The 14774-nt window shown below is 35.9% G+C and overlaps 1 protein-coding gene and 1 pseudogene across 10 annotated transcripts in view; both read left to right on the forward strand.

The window, feature by feature from the left end:
* CDC42BPA (CDC42 binding protein kinase alpha) overlaps window positions 1-14774 on the forward strand; it is a 331226-nt gene that overhangs the window by 46983 nt on the left and 269469 nt on the right. For 9 of the 10 annotated variants that reach the window (XM_054467753.2, XM_054467687.2, XM_054467761.2 and 6 more), the window contains one exon: window positions 13093-13184. The exons of the other annotated variant lie outside the window; for it this stretch is intronic. In XM_054467753.2, coding sequence (XP_054323728.1) covers window positions 13093-13184 — 92 coding nt within the window. Of the gene's footprint in view, window positions 1-13092; window positions 13185-14774 lie in introns of those variants that run through there. 10 annotated transcript variants of the gene reach the window in all.
* LOC129021842 (ubiquitin-like modifier-activating enzyme 5) lies at window positions 4167-4907 on the forward strand (annotated as a pseudogene).

Below are 14774 nucleotides of genomic sequence, written 5' to 3' on the forward strand. Positions count from 1 at the left end.
TGTTATGTGAATATGTTCTATTATATTTTCCTGGTATTACTATAGATTTTAAAAAATTGTTTCTCTAATTATGGCATTATTTTTTGAGTTGTGTGAGCTATGGATTAAAGTTTTTTTCCAAATAGTTCATCTTTCTCTCACTCATTTAAAATACCTATATCTGAGCCCATTTCTGCTTCATTGTTCTATTGGTTCAGTGGTCAGCAGACTGACACACAAGACAAATCTGGCTTACTGCCTTGTTTTTGTAAATACAGATTTATTGGAACATAGCCCCACCTATTTGTTTACATACTGTTTTTGTTTTGATTATACAAGGGCTGAGTTGAATAGTTGTCACAGAGACTAAAGAGCTCACAAAGCCTAAAATATTTACTGTGGCCTCTACAGAAAAAGTTTGCCAACCCCTGAATTAGTCTCTTTTCTAATACCAGACTTTTTTTAAAATAAAAATATAAATATGGGCTGAGCCCAGTGGCTCATGCCTGTAATCCCAGCACTTTGGGAGGCCAAGGTAGATGGATTGCTTGAGCCCAGGAGTTTGAGACCAGCCTGGGCAACATGGCAAAACCCTGTCTCTACAAAAAATACAAAAATGCCAGGAGTAAGTGGCATGTACCTGTAGTCCCAGCTACTTGGGAGGCTGAGGTATGAGGATTGTTTCAGCCCAGGAGGTTGAGGCTGCAGTGAACCGGGATCACGCCAGTACACTCCAGCCTGAATGACAGAGCAAGACCCTGTCTTTAAAAAAAAAGTGTATATATATACACACTATATATATACACACACACACACACACATATATACACACATATATACACATATATATACACACATATATATACACACTATGTATACACATATATATACAGTATATACAGAAAAAAGTATACATATATACATACACATACAAAATACACATATAAATGTGTATTAATGGGTATGTCTGTCTCTTTCCCCATATCACACTATTTTATTCTATTTTATGTATATACACCCTGGTGGGGGGGTGTGTCTTTTCCTACCAGATATCAAAACTAATAAATTATAGTAAAAATAGAGCCTGGTATTGGAAAAGAAACCGACTAAAACAGAATTGGCAAACTTTTTCTGTAAAGGCTACAATAAATACTTTTGGTTTTGTGAGCTGCAGCGTCTCTGTGCCAGCTATTCAACTCAGCTCTTATGTTGTGAAAGCAAACAAAAACAATACATAAACAAATGGATGGGGCTATGTTCCAATAAAAACACCTGTGTTTTAAACATTTTTCATGATTATTCTGCATTTCCTTTTGCACCTGACCTTCAGAAATAGTTGTTAACTTCAATCAGATACCACATTAGGCTTTCTTTTAAGGCAAACTTAAAAAAAAATGTAACTTTTCAGAGATTACATTTTATCTACAATTTTGCCATTTTAAAATACTTGATTAAGTAACGGTACTAGCTCCAGTGCCTGGGACATGGTAGGTGTGCAATAAATACATGCTACTAGTATGAATGGTCCAAGATTCTTTCTGCCATGTCTTTTGTCTGGTGATACGGTTTGGCTCTGTGTCCCCACCCAAATCTCATTTCAAATTGTTACCCCCTCGTGTTGAGGGAGGGACCTGGTGGGAGGTGATTGGATCATGGAGCCAAATTTCCCCCATGCTGTTCTTGTGATAGTGAGGGAGTTCTCACAAGATCTGATGGTTTTAAAAGTGGCATTGCCCTTGCTTGCTCTCCTACTGCCTTGTGAAGAAGGTGCTTGCTTCCCTTTCACCTTCTGCCATGATTGTAAGTTTTCTGAAGCCTCCCCAGCCATGTGGAACTGTAAGTCAATTAAACCTCTTTCATTTATAAATTACCCAGTCTCAGGTAGTACCTTTATAGAAGTGTGAAAACAGACTAATACACCTGGAAAATCACCTGTATGATAGGTATAGATATTCATTAGCAGGCATCTATCACCTTTTACCTGATAACATCTATGTGAGTTGCATACATGACATGATATAGATTAGGTTGTACATTTTTTAAATGCCTAAGGGCCAGCAAACATTCCTAAAACATTAAAATATCATAATACTATTCCTTCCCCTCTCACAGGTCTTCTAGTAGATGATCTTATCTAAGCTTTAAGAGATCATTGGATTCCTAAAGTGATTTTATTTTGTAGAATTATGTATTCTGTTATGTATTTTAGTAACAGATTAGAACTAAATTGGATATAGTAGGAATTTCATTCATAAATTATCATTCAACACTAAATACAAATTCTTGGCTGAAGGAGCTTATATAAACAAAATCTATTTTGTTATAAAAATGCATAACTTAAGCACTTTCTTAGTAGGACCAAACTTTTTGTGATATATTAGAGTGACTAACTTTTCTTTCCTAATCTTGTAATATCCTTCTATAGACATTTAAAGTTTTACTTCTTTATGCCTTCCCCAACAACTTTAAACCAACATTTTCCTGCTTTTTCTGATCTCATGCTAAAGACTGTATGCTAGATGGTCTGGTTGTAAATCCCAGTTCCTTCATTTATTTGAGTATTTAAGGGCCAACAAAATTGGCAGAAATTAGTTTAAAAACGTAAATAAATGGACTATTTAGGTCACATAACTTGAATTATTTTGTTTTCTCATTTAAAATGAAGCTAGTAATGCTACCTATCTTCATAGTTTGTTGTATGTCTTGGACAAGTTGGTATGCAAAACATAAAATGTCAGGCTTGTTAAATGGAGTTAATCTGAAGATTATGAGTCCTATTCTGATAGCCTAATTGAGAAAAAGTGCCACAAACGTGTAGTTTCAATTTACAGATGCAGAGATAAGTTATAGACTAGTGATAAACTTGGCAAAATGTCCAGGTAAGATTATCTTTCACTGGATAGAATTATATTTTGACTTCATGCTTAATATTTTTAAAGAGCATTTGCTTGGCCATAACAGAATACAACTAACGGTGATCGAAAACACAAGAACATTTGTTACTAAATAAGAAGTCTTGAGGCAGGCAATCCCAGGGTTGGTTTTCTGGCTCAGCAGTGTCAGTGTTAGATTGCCAGGTCTCTGAAACTCTTCTGTTTTTCCTTTCGTGGTTGCAAGACAGCTCCTAAAAGAGCATATCATTGTAGTAAAATATAGAGTAGAGAGAGAGCATTCGAGAAAGGGCTTTCTCCTTGTTCTTCTTACTCATTAGGGAAAAGACCCTAGAAGCTCTCAGGCCCTTTTATTACTGGTCAAAATAATATAAAGCAAGTTTCATACAGATGCCTGACCAAACAATGGAAAAGGAGAAAGGGCTTATACCAATTATACTGGCATATACCAATTATAATTCATCATCTGGGGTAAAACAAATTGCCACTACCCAGAACAGGGTCTGTCAATGAGGAAGAAGGGAAGATTAGTTGTTAGGTAACTAGGCAGTCTGCCACATACGATATTCATTTGTTTAAGTGACTTACAAAGTAACAAGGTTTAAAATAGTGAACAAAGAGGACTTAATCCCCTGAATTCTTGAGTTTTTTTTCTTTCTCTGTTTAAGGGATACCATTTTTGTTGGGATATTATTAGGCATTTTCTTATCTCCTGAATGCTTATAAGTGTCAGAGTTCAAAGGAGGACCTTCTTTGGACCGTCAGTTTTTAAAAATACATTCCTTAGAAGAAAAACATTCACTTAAAAATGTTTTATTTTTACAATTATGTATTAGAATTCCTAGTTTCAGAGAGAAGGAGAAACTAGGGTCTAGAGGATAATATACCCAAGTTCAAATAGATGGGAGGTTCTAATTGTGATATCAGTTAATAATTTTTGAATCTTTTTTTTTTTTTTTTTTTTTACGATGGAGTCTCGCTCTGTCATTGCCAGGCTGGAGTGCGGTGGTGTCATCTCGGCTCACTGCAACCTTCACCTCCCGGATTCAAGCAATACTCCTGCCTCAGCCTCCCGAGGAGCTGGGATTACAGGTGCATGCCACAATTCTGCCCACCTTGGCCTCCCAGAGTGCTGGGATTACAGGCATGAGCCACCGTGCCTGGCCTAATTTTTGAAACTTTTTTATGTCCCATTTACTGTACTTACTACTTTTCATAAATTGTTTTATTAAATCCTCATGACCCTGTGAGGTTTATGAGGTATAGGTACCTATACAGGTAGGGAAACGTAGCCTTTTGTGTTTAAATAACTTCTCAAGGTCTCACAGCTACTAAGCGGCAATCAAACTAACACCTCAGGGTTGATAGATGCCAAAGTGTGTACTTGTAGCATGCTTTGGTGTTTGTGCAGCCAGTCTTCCTACCACTGTGGATGTGGTTGCTGGGATCTTAGTACACAACATGTTAAAGTTTCTGTTAAATTTTGGTACTGTTAGTTTTACCTTGGATACAATACAGTGCAGGATTTTTTTCCTACTACGTCCATGAAGCCAAATCCTCGTGTGATGACAGAAATTGCAGAAAGAATACAAGAAAAAGGTAGCAGCACTGCCCAAATGAGGTTATACAAGAAGAGGAAGAGATAATCCCTGAATATACCGAGTGGGGTATTGAACTGGTATCTGAGGTTTCAGATGAGGAACTGAAAAATTCTTCAGGTCCATTTCTAGACTTACCTGAAGGAATTACAGTGGCATACACAATTCCAAAAAAGCAAGAAGATTCTGTCACTGAGGTAACAGTGGAAGATTCTGTAAAGCTTGGAAGACCTCATGGCCAAGATGAAGAATATGTAGATAACGGACTGGCATATATTTTATTTCTCATGTTAAAGCCTCTTCCCTTGAAATTAAAAAATTTTAAAAACTGATAAAACTTAGGGCAACATTAATTATTGTATACTCTTAACTGAATTGTTATACTTTTTGAAAATCCTGTGACTTGCTTGTTTCTCTCCACTCCAACTAAATCATTAACTCACCTAAAAGGTATGTTTCATTCTAGTAAGAAAACCTCAAAGGATATTGTAGGATATAAATCTTATTTGAAAACATAGCCATTGAAATGTTTTGGCCTTTTGGAGTTGGGGAATGACAAATCTGATCCTGGAATCTTGAATCATTGTTACTGACTTCATGGTATTTTTCAGATTGTATTATTCTCTTGAGTTCTTGAGGGTACTAATCTTCCCATTTGTTTTGATTGCCAACTTTCCACATTTTGGTGTTCTATTTCCTCATTTAGTTTATTTTTTTTTTTAATTGTGAGCTCACTTTTGACTGAGGTAGATTTTTCTGAGATTAGTTCTATTCCCTCTGAATGCTTTTGCTTCTGTGGGATAGGAACTAGATTTAATATTAATTTCTTGGCAAAGGATTTCTTTACCACATGGGCAGTATGGATTCAGACTCCAAACCCTCATGTTTTCCTCTTATGCTGCCCCCCACCAACACCCTAGGTTGCTTCACTGGACAAGAATCAGAATTTTTATTATTCCCTGACATGGAGAAAGGGTCCTGGTTTTAATGAGAGGTAATCATTCCAGTCCTCTACCTCTGTTAAGCCACCAGCGATATCTTCATTCCTTGTGGATCCACCTGTTAGGGCCTGTGTCCAGGACTTTTGCTTTTGCAGCATCCATTCCGTGTTTAAAGTTTTGATTATTTTTTCTTTATTTCTAATTCTTGGGGATTTCTCTTCCTTTCTTCTCTCCTTCATTAGTTTGATTGTGTATTTAAAATTTCTCATGGTTGTCTGTTTTATTCAGCATTTCTATGTGTATTTGTGTATGTGTGGGTCTGTGTTACTGCTACTGTGTTGTCAAGCCCATATATGCACAAGGACTATTTTGAAACTTTGTTTAATAATAACTCAGGCTAGGTGCGGTGGCTCAGGCCTGTAACCCCAGCACTTTGGGAGGCCAAGGCAGGCAGATCACCTGAGGTCAGGAGTTCAAGACCAGCCTGGCCAACATGGTGAAACCCCGTCTCTACTAAAAATACAAAAATTAGCTGGGCATGGTGGCACGTACCTGTAATTATAGCTACTTAAGAGGCTGAGGCATGAGAATTGCTTGAATCTTGGAGGCGGAGGTTGCAGTGAGCTGAGATCACACCATTGCACTCCAGCGTAGGCAACAGAGCGAGACTCTGTCTCAAAAAAAAAAAAAAAAGAAAAACTCAATTATTCTGTTAAAAAATTTTAATATGAAAGATACTGGTGCTTAAAGGTGAATAATACTTTTTTTTAACCTTAATGTGTCTGTAATTGTAAAAAGTCTCAGAAATATACCACCTGTAACTTTGTTGTTTGTATATTTTAACTCGTTAATGTATAGTCACAGTATTACAGAATTTAGACACAGAGCCTGGCATAATTGATAACAATTTTAACACGGCTTTATTAACTACTCTTTTCCCATTCTTCCCTATTCTCTTCTAGTCTCCCTTTTGCATGGATTATTCTCTTTCCCTGCCCTACTGTTGGTTCCAGATTCTTACGTTATTCCATCGCAGATAAGGGAGAGGAAGAATGGTAGACTGGAAACCCACTGGAGAAATTCGAGAAGAAAGAGAAGGAGGAAACTAATGGGTGAAGGGAAGGTTAAAATCTCTTGCTCCATCACTCTGTTCTCTTCCAGGCCTTATCTTACTCCTTCAGACTCTGTCTTTATTTCTCATCTTTTCTTCTCACTTATGCCTCTGCCTTTCCACTCTCTCTTTCTATTGGACACTTTCTTTCTTACACCATGGTAGCTATCACTAGTAGCTTGCAATCTATGTTCCTACCACCTGGCCAGTAGTTGTAGGGAGGAAGGAGGTTGGATGGGAGAATTGAAGGAGACTCTGTTGTTGGATCTTGGGCTACACAAAGTAGGGATAAAGATGTACCTTGCAAGGTATACCAGGCATTTTGTATTGGAACTTTGAGTTCTTTTTCTTCTAGAATTATTCATTTATCTGTTCATTAAACAGTATACAATGAACCCCAGGCAGTGTTTTAGGAACTCACATAAAAACATACTTTGTTCGTTTCAGTTTCAGAGATCTTTTTTATTTAACTTAGAATTATTTCACTTTTGAATCTCTTTAATTTCAGCATCTGTGTTTATTTCAAACCTTTTGGGAATAAAGAGGCAACTTGTTATATTGGAAAGGCTTTTGGAGCCTGATAGATCTGAGTTTTAATCCTGTCTTTGCCACTTACTAGGTATGTAATATTCAGGAATTTATATTATCTTTCTAAACCTTTTTTTTTTTTTTTTCTGTAAAATGGGAAGTTCTTGGTATGGTACTTGGCTTAGATGGCTCCCAATAAAATAATGCCTGCTACGATCATTATTATCACACAGAAAGTTTGTCCTTAGTACCAAATCAGTTTTTTTTTTTTTTTTTTTTTGCCAAGAAGTACTTTTAAAAAGAGTACATTAAGACAATGATTAAAGGATTCTATTTTATTTATTTTTATGTCACATTCTTGAAGTTTGGACAAGTTGTCATAATTTACATAAAACTATTACTTCTAAGCTATTACTTCTAAGTTGGTGTGTCCTTCTCTGAGCTAGCTGTGTCATAGTAGTACTGTGACTTACTAGTCAAGTTTAGGCTGGCAAGTCACATACTATGTTTAGGCCTTATAATATTAATGAGGGTTAATAATATGTACCTTATGGATTTTATAACTAAATTACGTATTAGTTTGGAAGCTGATTAACTGTGTCTAGTTGTGAGCTGAAAACCAAGTATTTAGCGTAAGATTCAGGGTTGTTCGGGGAATACAAGGCACGGATGCAATCAAATGTCAGGAATCGCCAGAACACCGGGAATAAGGAAGCTATCGGAAAACTTCCTTTACTCATTGTCTTTGCCTTTCTCTATGCATCTGCTTTGTTTTTCTCTTTCATTATGTGGAACTAATTTTCTCTTTTGCTTGTAGCGTCATAGTAGGATGTTTGCCTCAACACTTGCTGAGTTTGTATTTTAATTCTTGTAATCATCTGCAGAGACTGACTCTTGAGTTAGGTTTTAAATTACTTGTCCCCCAGCTTAGGTCAGGTTTCCATATTGGTTCAGTTAACACTGGACAGTTAAATGGGGCCTCACAATATGCACTTGGCCCACCCCTGAGAACTGAGGGGGAGATTTTCAGAAAAAAGGGAGGGAGGCGGCGTGGCAGATACCTCAGAAAGTGTGTGCCACAAGTGAAGTCATTTAAGTATACAGCACTGAAGAAAGTCAAGGTATTGTTATCATTAGATGATGTAGTACTTTGCGAAATATCACTAATAGCATCTATTCAGAATAGCATGTCATTTATCTACCAGTGCAACAGATCTGATTAGTCCCTTATATGTCCTTGATTTTTGTCAAGGGCAGTAGTGTAGTGATTATTATATCTTTTTCAATTGTTGTAATGAATATAAAGTCTTCTGCAATTTGTCTTTTATATTCAAAATTATTTTAATCATACAGCATGCTTGAAATGAACTTTTTGGTGGATATAATTTTTAAGAACATATCTTTGTATGAAAGCACTGTTGTTAAATATTGCTAATGAACTTTTTTCGGGAATAAGTTGAACGTGTAACGTTTTTTTCAAATGCAGCATAGAAATAAGAAATATTCAAGTAATTGATACATGATTCTTTTGGTTCTATCATTGAATTTCTGAACTCTCAGCTATAACTTGTTAAGGCATCTTTTAAATTATCCCAGACATTATGAATGGAGTGCTCAGTAATGATTCATATAACCCTTAGCTTTGTTTTGATTCATTTTCCTTGTACTACTTAGGGTATCATCATATGACAAGATAACTATATACCCCTGTATAGACGCTTAATATTGTTAATATTTATTGTTCTGTGTTCGTATTTACCCCAAATTAGAATAGTCAGTTGGTATAATTTACCTGAAGTGTCAGCTCTGCAGCACACTTTTTCTGAATTTCTGATTTAGTCTGGGTGGGGGAACTAGGTTTTGGTTTAAGGATACCTTTGTTTTGTGATTTTGTGATACAGTAGAAATCAAAGCTGCTTTTAAGTATAGAAGGCTGGTGTTACAATTATTTGGGGGGATAGTCAGGCTCCCATTTTTAGTTCTTTTTTTTTTTTTTTTTTCCAGACAGGGTTTCACTCTGTTGCCCAGGCTGGAGTGTAGTGGCACCATCTAGGCTTACTGCAGCCTTCACCTCCTGGGCTAAAGTGGCCCTCCCACTTCAGTCTCCTGAGTAGCTGGGACTGCAGGCATGAGCCACCGTGTCCGGCCAATTTTTATATTTGTATTTTTGTAGAGACAGGGTTTTGCCATGTTGCCCAGGCTGGTCTTGAACTCCTGGACTCAAGCAGTCCGTCTGCTTTGGCCTCCCAAAGTATTTGGGATACAGGCGCGAGCCACCACACCTGGCCCCATTTTTAGTTCTAATAGGCCTATATGTATTAACCACCTTGTCAAACTTGTGTGTAATTTTTTTGAAAAAGGTTTCACCCACCTTGTCAAACTTGTGTGTAATTTTTAAAAAAAAAGGTTTCTTCCTTTTTTTTTTTTTTTTTTTTTTTTTGAGACAGAGTCTCACTCTATCGCCCAGGCTGGAGTGCAGTGGCATAATCTTGGCTCACTGCAACCTCCTCCTCCCGTGTTCTAGTGATTCTCTTGCCTCAGCCTCCCAAGTAGCTGGGATTACAGGCACGCACTACCACGCTCATTTAATTTTTGTATTTTTAGTAGAGACAGGGTTTCACCGTGTTGACCAGGCTGGTCTCGAACTCCTGACCTCAGGTGATTCACCCACCTTGGCTTCCTACAGTGCTGGGATTACAGGCGTGAGCCACTGTGCCCAGCATCTTCCTATTTTGTTTTAAAACAGCTTTACTGACATGATTGACATACCAAACAATTCACCTGTTTGAAGTATACAATTCAGTGGTTTTGATATCTTACTAATTTTTAAAAATTGTAAAATACATATAACAAAATTTGCCATTTTGACCACTTTAACGTGTACAATTCAGTAGCATTAAATTATATTTATAATGTTATGTAACAACCATCACGTAGCTGTCTCTAAAACTTTTTCATTATCCATAGAGAAAATTCTGTAACCATTAAGCCTTAACTTTTTGTTCTCCTGTCCCCCAGGCCTTAGTAACCTTTAATCTACTTTCTGTCTCTGTGAATTTGCCTATTCTAGATATTTCATGTAAGTGAAATAATATATTTGCCTTTTAATGCCTGTCTTATTTTACTTAGCATGTTTTCAAGATTCATCCACATTATAGCATGTATCAGACCTTAACTTCATTTTAAAGCTGCTTAACATACTGGTGTGTGTGTGTATATATATATATTTATATATATATTTATATATAATTGTATATAAATATATATATTGATATCACATTTTGCTTATCTGTTCATCTCTTGATGGATATTTGGATAATTTCCACCTTTTGGCTACTGTGAATAATGCTGTCATGAACATCATTGTACAGATACCTGTTTGAATCTCTTCTTTTGATTCTCTTGGGTACATAGGAATGGAATTGCTGGGTTATGTTGGTAAATCTATGTTTAGCTTTTTGAGGAACTACCCAACTGTTTTACAAAGCAGCTGTAACATTTTATATCCCCTCTAGCAATGTATGAGGGTTCCAGTTTCTTCACATCCTCTTCACTCGTTATTTTCTGTTTTATTTAATTAATTAAAAAAATTCAGCTATTCTAGAGGTTGTGAAGTGGTATCTCATGGTTTTGGTTTTCATTTCCTTAATGATTAGTGATGTTGAGTATCTTTTCATATGTGTATTGGCCATTTTTATATATCTTCATATATATATTATTTTGCTTTAAGTTCTGGGATACATGTGCAGAACATGCAGGTTTGTTACATAGGTATACATGTGCCATGGTGGTTTGCTACACCTATCAATCTGTCATCTGTGTTTTAAGCCCTGTGTGCATTAGTTATTTATCTAATGCTTTCCCTCCCCTTGGCCCCCACCCCGACAGGCCCCAGTGTGTGATGTTCCCCTCCCTGTGTCCATGTGTTCTCATTGTTCATCTCCCACTTATGAGTGAGAACATGTGGTATTTGGTTTTCTGTTCCTGTGTTAGTTTGTTGAGAATGATGGCTTCCAGCTTCTTCCATGTCCCTGCAAAGGACATGAACTCATTCTTTTTTCATTTTGATTTATCTTCTTTGGAGAAATGTTTATTAAAACTTTTGCCCATTTTTGAATTGGGGTTTTTTGTTGTTGACTTGTAGGAGTTCTTTATATATTCTGGTATTAATTCCTTAGTAGATACATGATTTGCAAATACTTTTCCCATTCTATGGGTTGTCTTTTCTCTCTCTCCATATGAATTTCAGGATGAGTTTTTCTATTTCTGTAATGCCATTATAATTTTGATAGGGATTGCTTTGAATCTTTGGATTGCTTTGGGTAATATTGTCATATTAACAATATTAAGTCTTCTTCCAATCTAGAATACTGGATGTCTTTTCATTTATTTAAGTCTTCTTTAATTTTTATCAGCAATATTTTGTAGTTTCCAATGTACAAGTCTTTCACCTCGTTGGTTAAATTTATCCTTAAGTACTTTATTCTTTTGGATGCTGTTGCAAATGGAATTTTATTATTATTAATTCTTTTATTATTGCTTTTTAAGAGACAGGATCTTGCTATTTTGCCCAGGCTGGAGTGCAGTGGTATGATCATGACTCATTGCAGCCTCGAATACCTGGGCTCAAGTTATCCTCCTGCCTTAGCCTCCTGAGTAGCTAAGGACTACAGGCATGTGCCACCACGTTCAGCTAATTTTTTTCTCTTTCTCTTCTCTGTTGTGTGAATTCCAGATAGAAATCCTCTCTCTCTTTCCTTTCGTTACAAAACATAAATACAGAAATCTCTAGTGGACTTGACTAAGCAGTGCGAAATACCTGTTTTCGAAGCTAGTTAGGGCTAAATGCATACTTTTAGATCAAAGCAAACTGTATGACCTATCTGTTTCACTCTCCTAATGCTCAAATACGTATCTTTGATCTTATCACACTCTGGCTCCATGGAAGGAAGAGAGAAGACAGCTACACCCATGTATTCTGATCCTTTAATCATATCAATTCCTTTTTGTGTTAGAATAAAGAGGGACCTGAGGAGAGGAAAGGAGGCATGTCTAAACTTCTCTTAGAGGCAGCAGAATATGTAATTGCTGTAATCATTAAAAATCTTTAGTTTACCAGTTAAAAATATTAATAAGATTACATCTAAATTCCTTTAATGAAATTCAAAGCCTTTTCCATTTTCTAGCTCTTATTTCTTTGCATTTCTTCTCACAATTCTTTACCATGGATTATTTACCATTAACACCCCAAATTCACTTCCTCGCCTCTCTTCATTTGCTTATATTGTTCCCTCTTGCCTGGAGTATCTACATTGTCAAACCCCGGCAAAGGAGCAAGATTCTATTTAGTCCTCAAGGTTCAATTTATCTGTTATCTCCTTTGTGTGAAGCATTAGTATCCACATAATTAGTATTCTATTCTCACTAATTCTGAAGCACTTAAAACTTTATCACATTATTAAATTTTGTGTCTAAATATATGCATACTTGTCTTTCTTGAATGAAGACTAAGAGTTTCTTGAAGGAAAGTATCATATCATAATCAAATTTTTAAAAACTCCAGTCATTTCACCATTCTTTGTATACTGTAGACGTTTGCTAAAGCATTTTAAAAGAACAAATGAATGAGTGTGAAAGAAACGTGAGTTTACTTGGTGGGAATTGCTGAAGAGCTCTCTGGTGCCATGAAATCTGCTTTTATTTTTTATACCTTTGTGTTAAAATATATATTTAATGCTGATAGAATGTTAAAACTGGTCTCATTTTTACATCCCCCTTGCTTTGCATTCTTTCATATGTTATTTGGAGTTTAAACATATATTTCTCACCAAAAATGTAATTTATATGTAAGAAATAAAAGAAAATATATTGTTTTCTTAGGGAAATTAAATCTGTTTATTCTCATATAGTTTGGGATTTTTAAATATTTTGACAATTCTTAAATCATAATTTGAATTTTTTTGTAACTAAGAAACACCATAATTTATATCTAATTTGCATCACATTTTATTAAGAAAATAATTGATATTGCTCTTTCATTTCAGCTAAACCATTTACTTCTAAAGTGAAACAAATGCGATTACATAGAGAAGACTTTGAAATATTAAAGGTGATTGGTCGAGGAGCTTTTGGGGAGGTAAGAGATTAAGATTTGATAGAAGGTCTTCTAATTGTTTTTGGAAGCTGTTGAACACAGTTGTGAGAGAATTTAACAAGTATTACTTGTTACTTGTTAAACAATATTTGTTAAGTTGTGATTGATGTGATTGTGCTGTTGTGATTGATATAATAGCTCAGAAAATAAAGTGTTGAATGAAATATTTCTACTTGGAATTTTTTCTAAGATAGTTCATGTTTTCACATGTACTTCGTATGTCAATGTAAATATGAGTGTGTTTCTAGACTCTTCTTTTTTTCTGTTGGTCTGTCTTATTCTAGTTTATAAGGAATCTTGATACCTGGTAGTGTATATACTCTGACTTCCTTTTTCTCCCCCTCTCCCATGTCTCCTCCCCTGATATTTTCATAGTATTTTATTTTATGTATGTATGTATGTATTTATTTATTTTTGAGATGGAGTCTCCCTCTGTTGCCCAGGCTGGAGTGCAGTGGCTTGATCTCGGCTCACTACAGCCTCCACCTCCCGGGTTCAAGTGATTCTCCTGCTTCAGCCTCCCGAGTAGCTGGGATTACAGGCGTCCGCCATCAGGCCCAGCTAATTTTTGTATTTTTAGTCAAGTTGGGGTTTCGCCGTGTTGGTTAGGCGGGTCTCGAATTCCTGACCTCAAGTGATCTGCCCACCTTGACCTCCTAAAGGATATTTTCATAGTATTTTAGAATCAGTTTTTCAATTTCGACTCACTCGTGAAGATAGACATGCACGCGCGCACACTCTCTCTCTCTCTCGCTCTCTTTCTCTCTCTCTCTCCCCCTCTTCTCTCTCTCCTCTCTCTTCTGTTGTCTCCTCTCTCTCTCTCTCTCTTTTTTTCCAGGAATTTGGGTAAAGTTTATATTGAAACTGGAGATCAGTTTGCAGATAATTGGCATCTTAACAATACTACTGAGTCAGCTAATCCATAGACATGGTATAGTCTTCCATTTATTTAGGGCTTTATAAATTTATCTCAATACTGTTTTGTAGTGTTCATTCGGTATAGAAGACCTCCACATCTTTCAACAGATTTATTCCTGGATATGTGATATTCTTGATATTATTTTAATTAGAATTGTTTGTGAAATTTCATTTCTTAATTGTTTTCTTGGTAGTAGTTAGAAGTAGAATTTAATTTTATTGATCTTATACCTTGTTATACTTTTCAAATAGGAATTTTGTTGAATTTTATTAATACTTTATCTGCATCTTTTGGGACACTCATGGTTTTTTCTCCTTTACTTTGTTAATGTGTTGAATTATGCTGTTATATTTTCAGATGTTAAACAATCTTTGCATTCCTAAAATAAGCCCAATTGACTTGTGATGTGTTACCCCTTTATATGTACTTCATGTGCTTCTTGTGTGTTGTTAGGATCTTTGCACCTATGTTCTTAAGATAAATTGGCCTGTAATTTTCCTACTTCAAAATGTTCTGATCAGATTTTGGTATCTTGGTTATACTGGTCTTAAAAGAAGAGGGAAATGTTCCCTCCTTTACTGTTCTCCAGAAGAGTTAGTGAAGATTGTTACAATTTTTTTCCTCATATGCTTACAAGATTTATCTGGTGAAGC

This window comes from Pongo pygmaeus, chromosome 1 (genome assembly GCF_028885625.2).
Source record: "Pongo pygmaeus isolate AG05252 chromosome 1, NHGRI_mPonPyg2-v2.0_pri, whole genome shotgun sequence".
Taxonomy (NCBI): domain Eukaryota; kingdom Metazoa; phylum Chordata; class Mammalia; order Primates; family Hominidae; genus Pongo; species Pongo pygmaeus.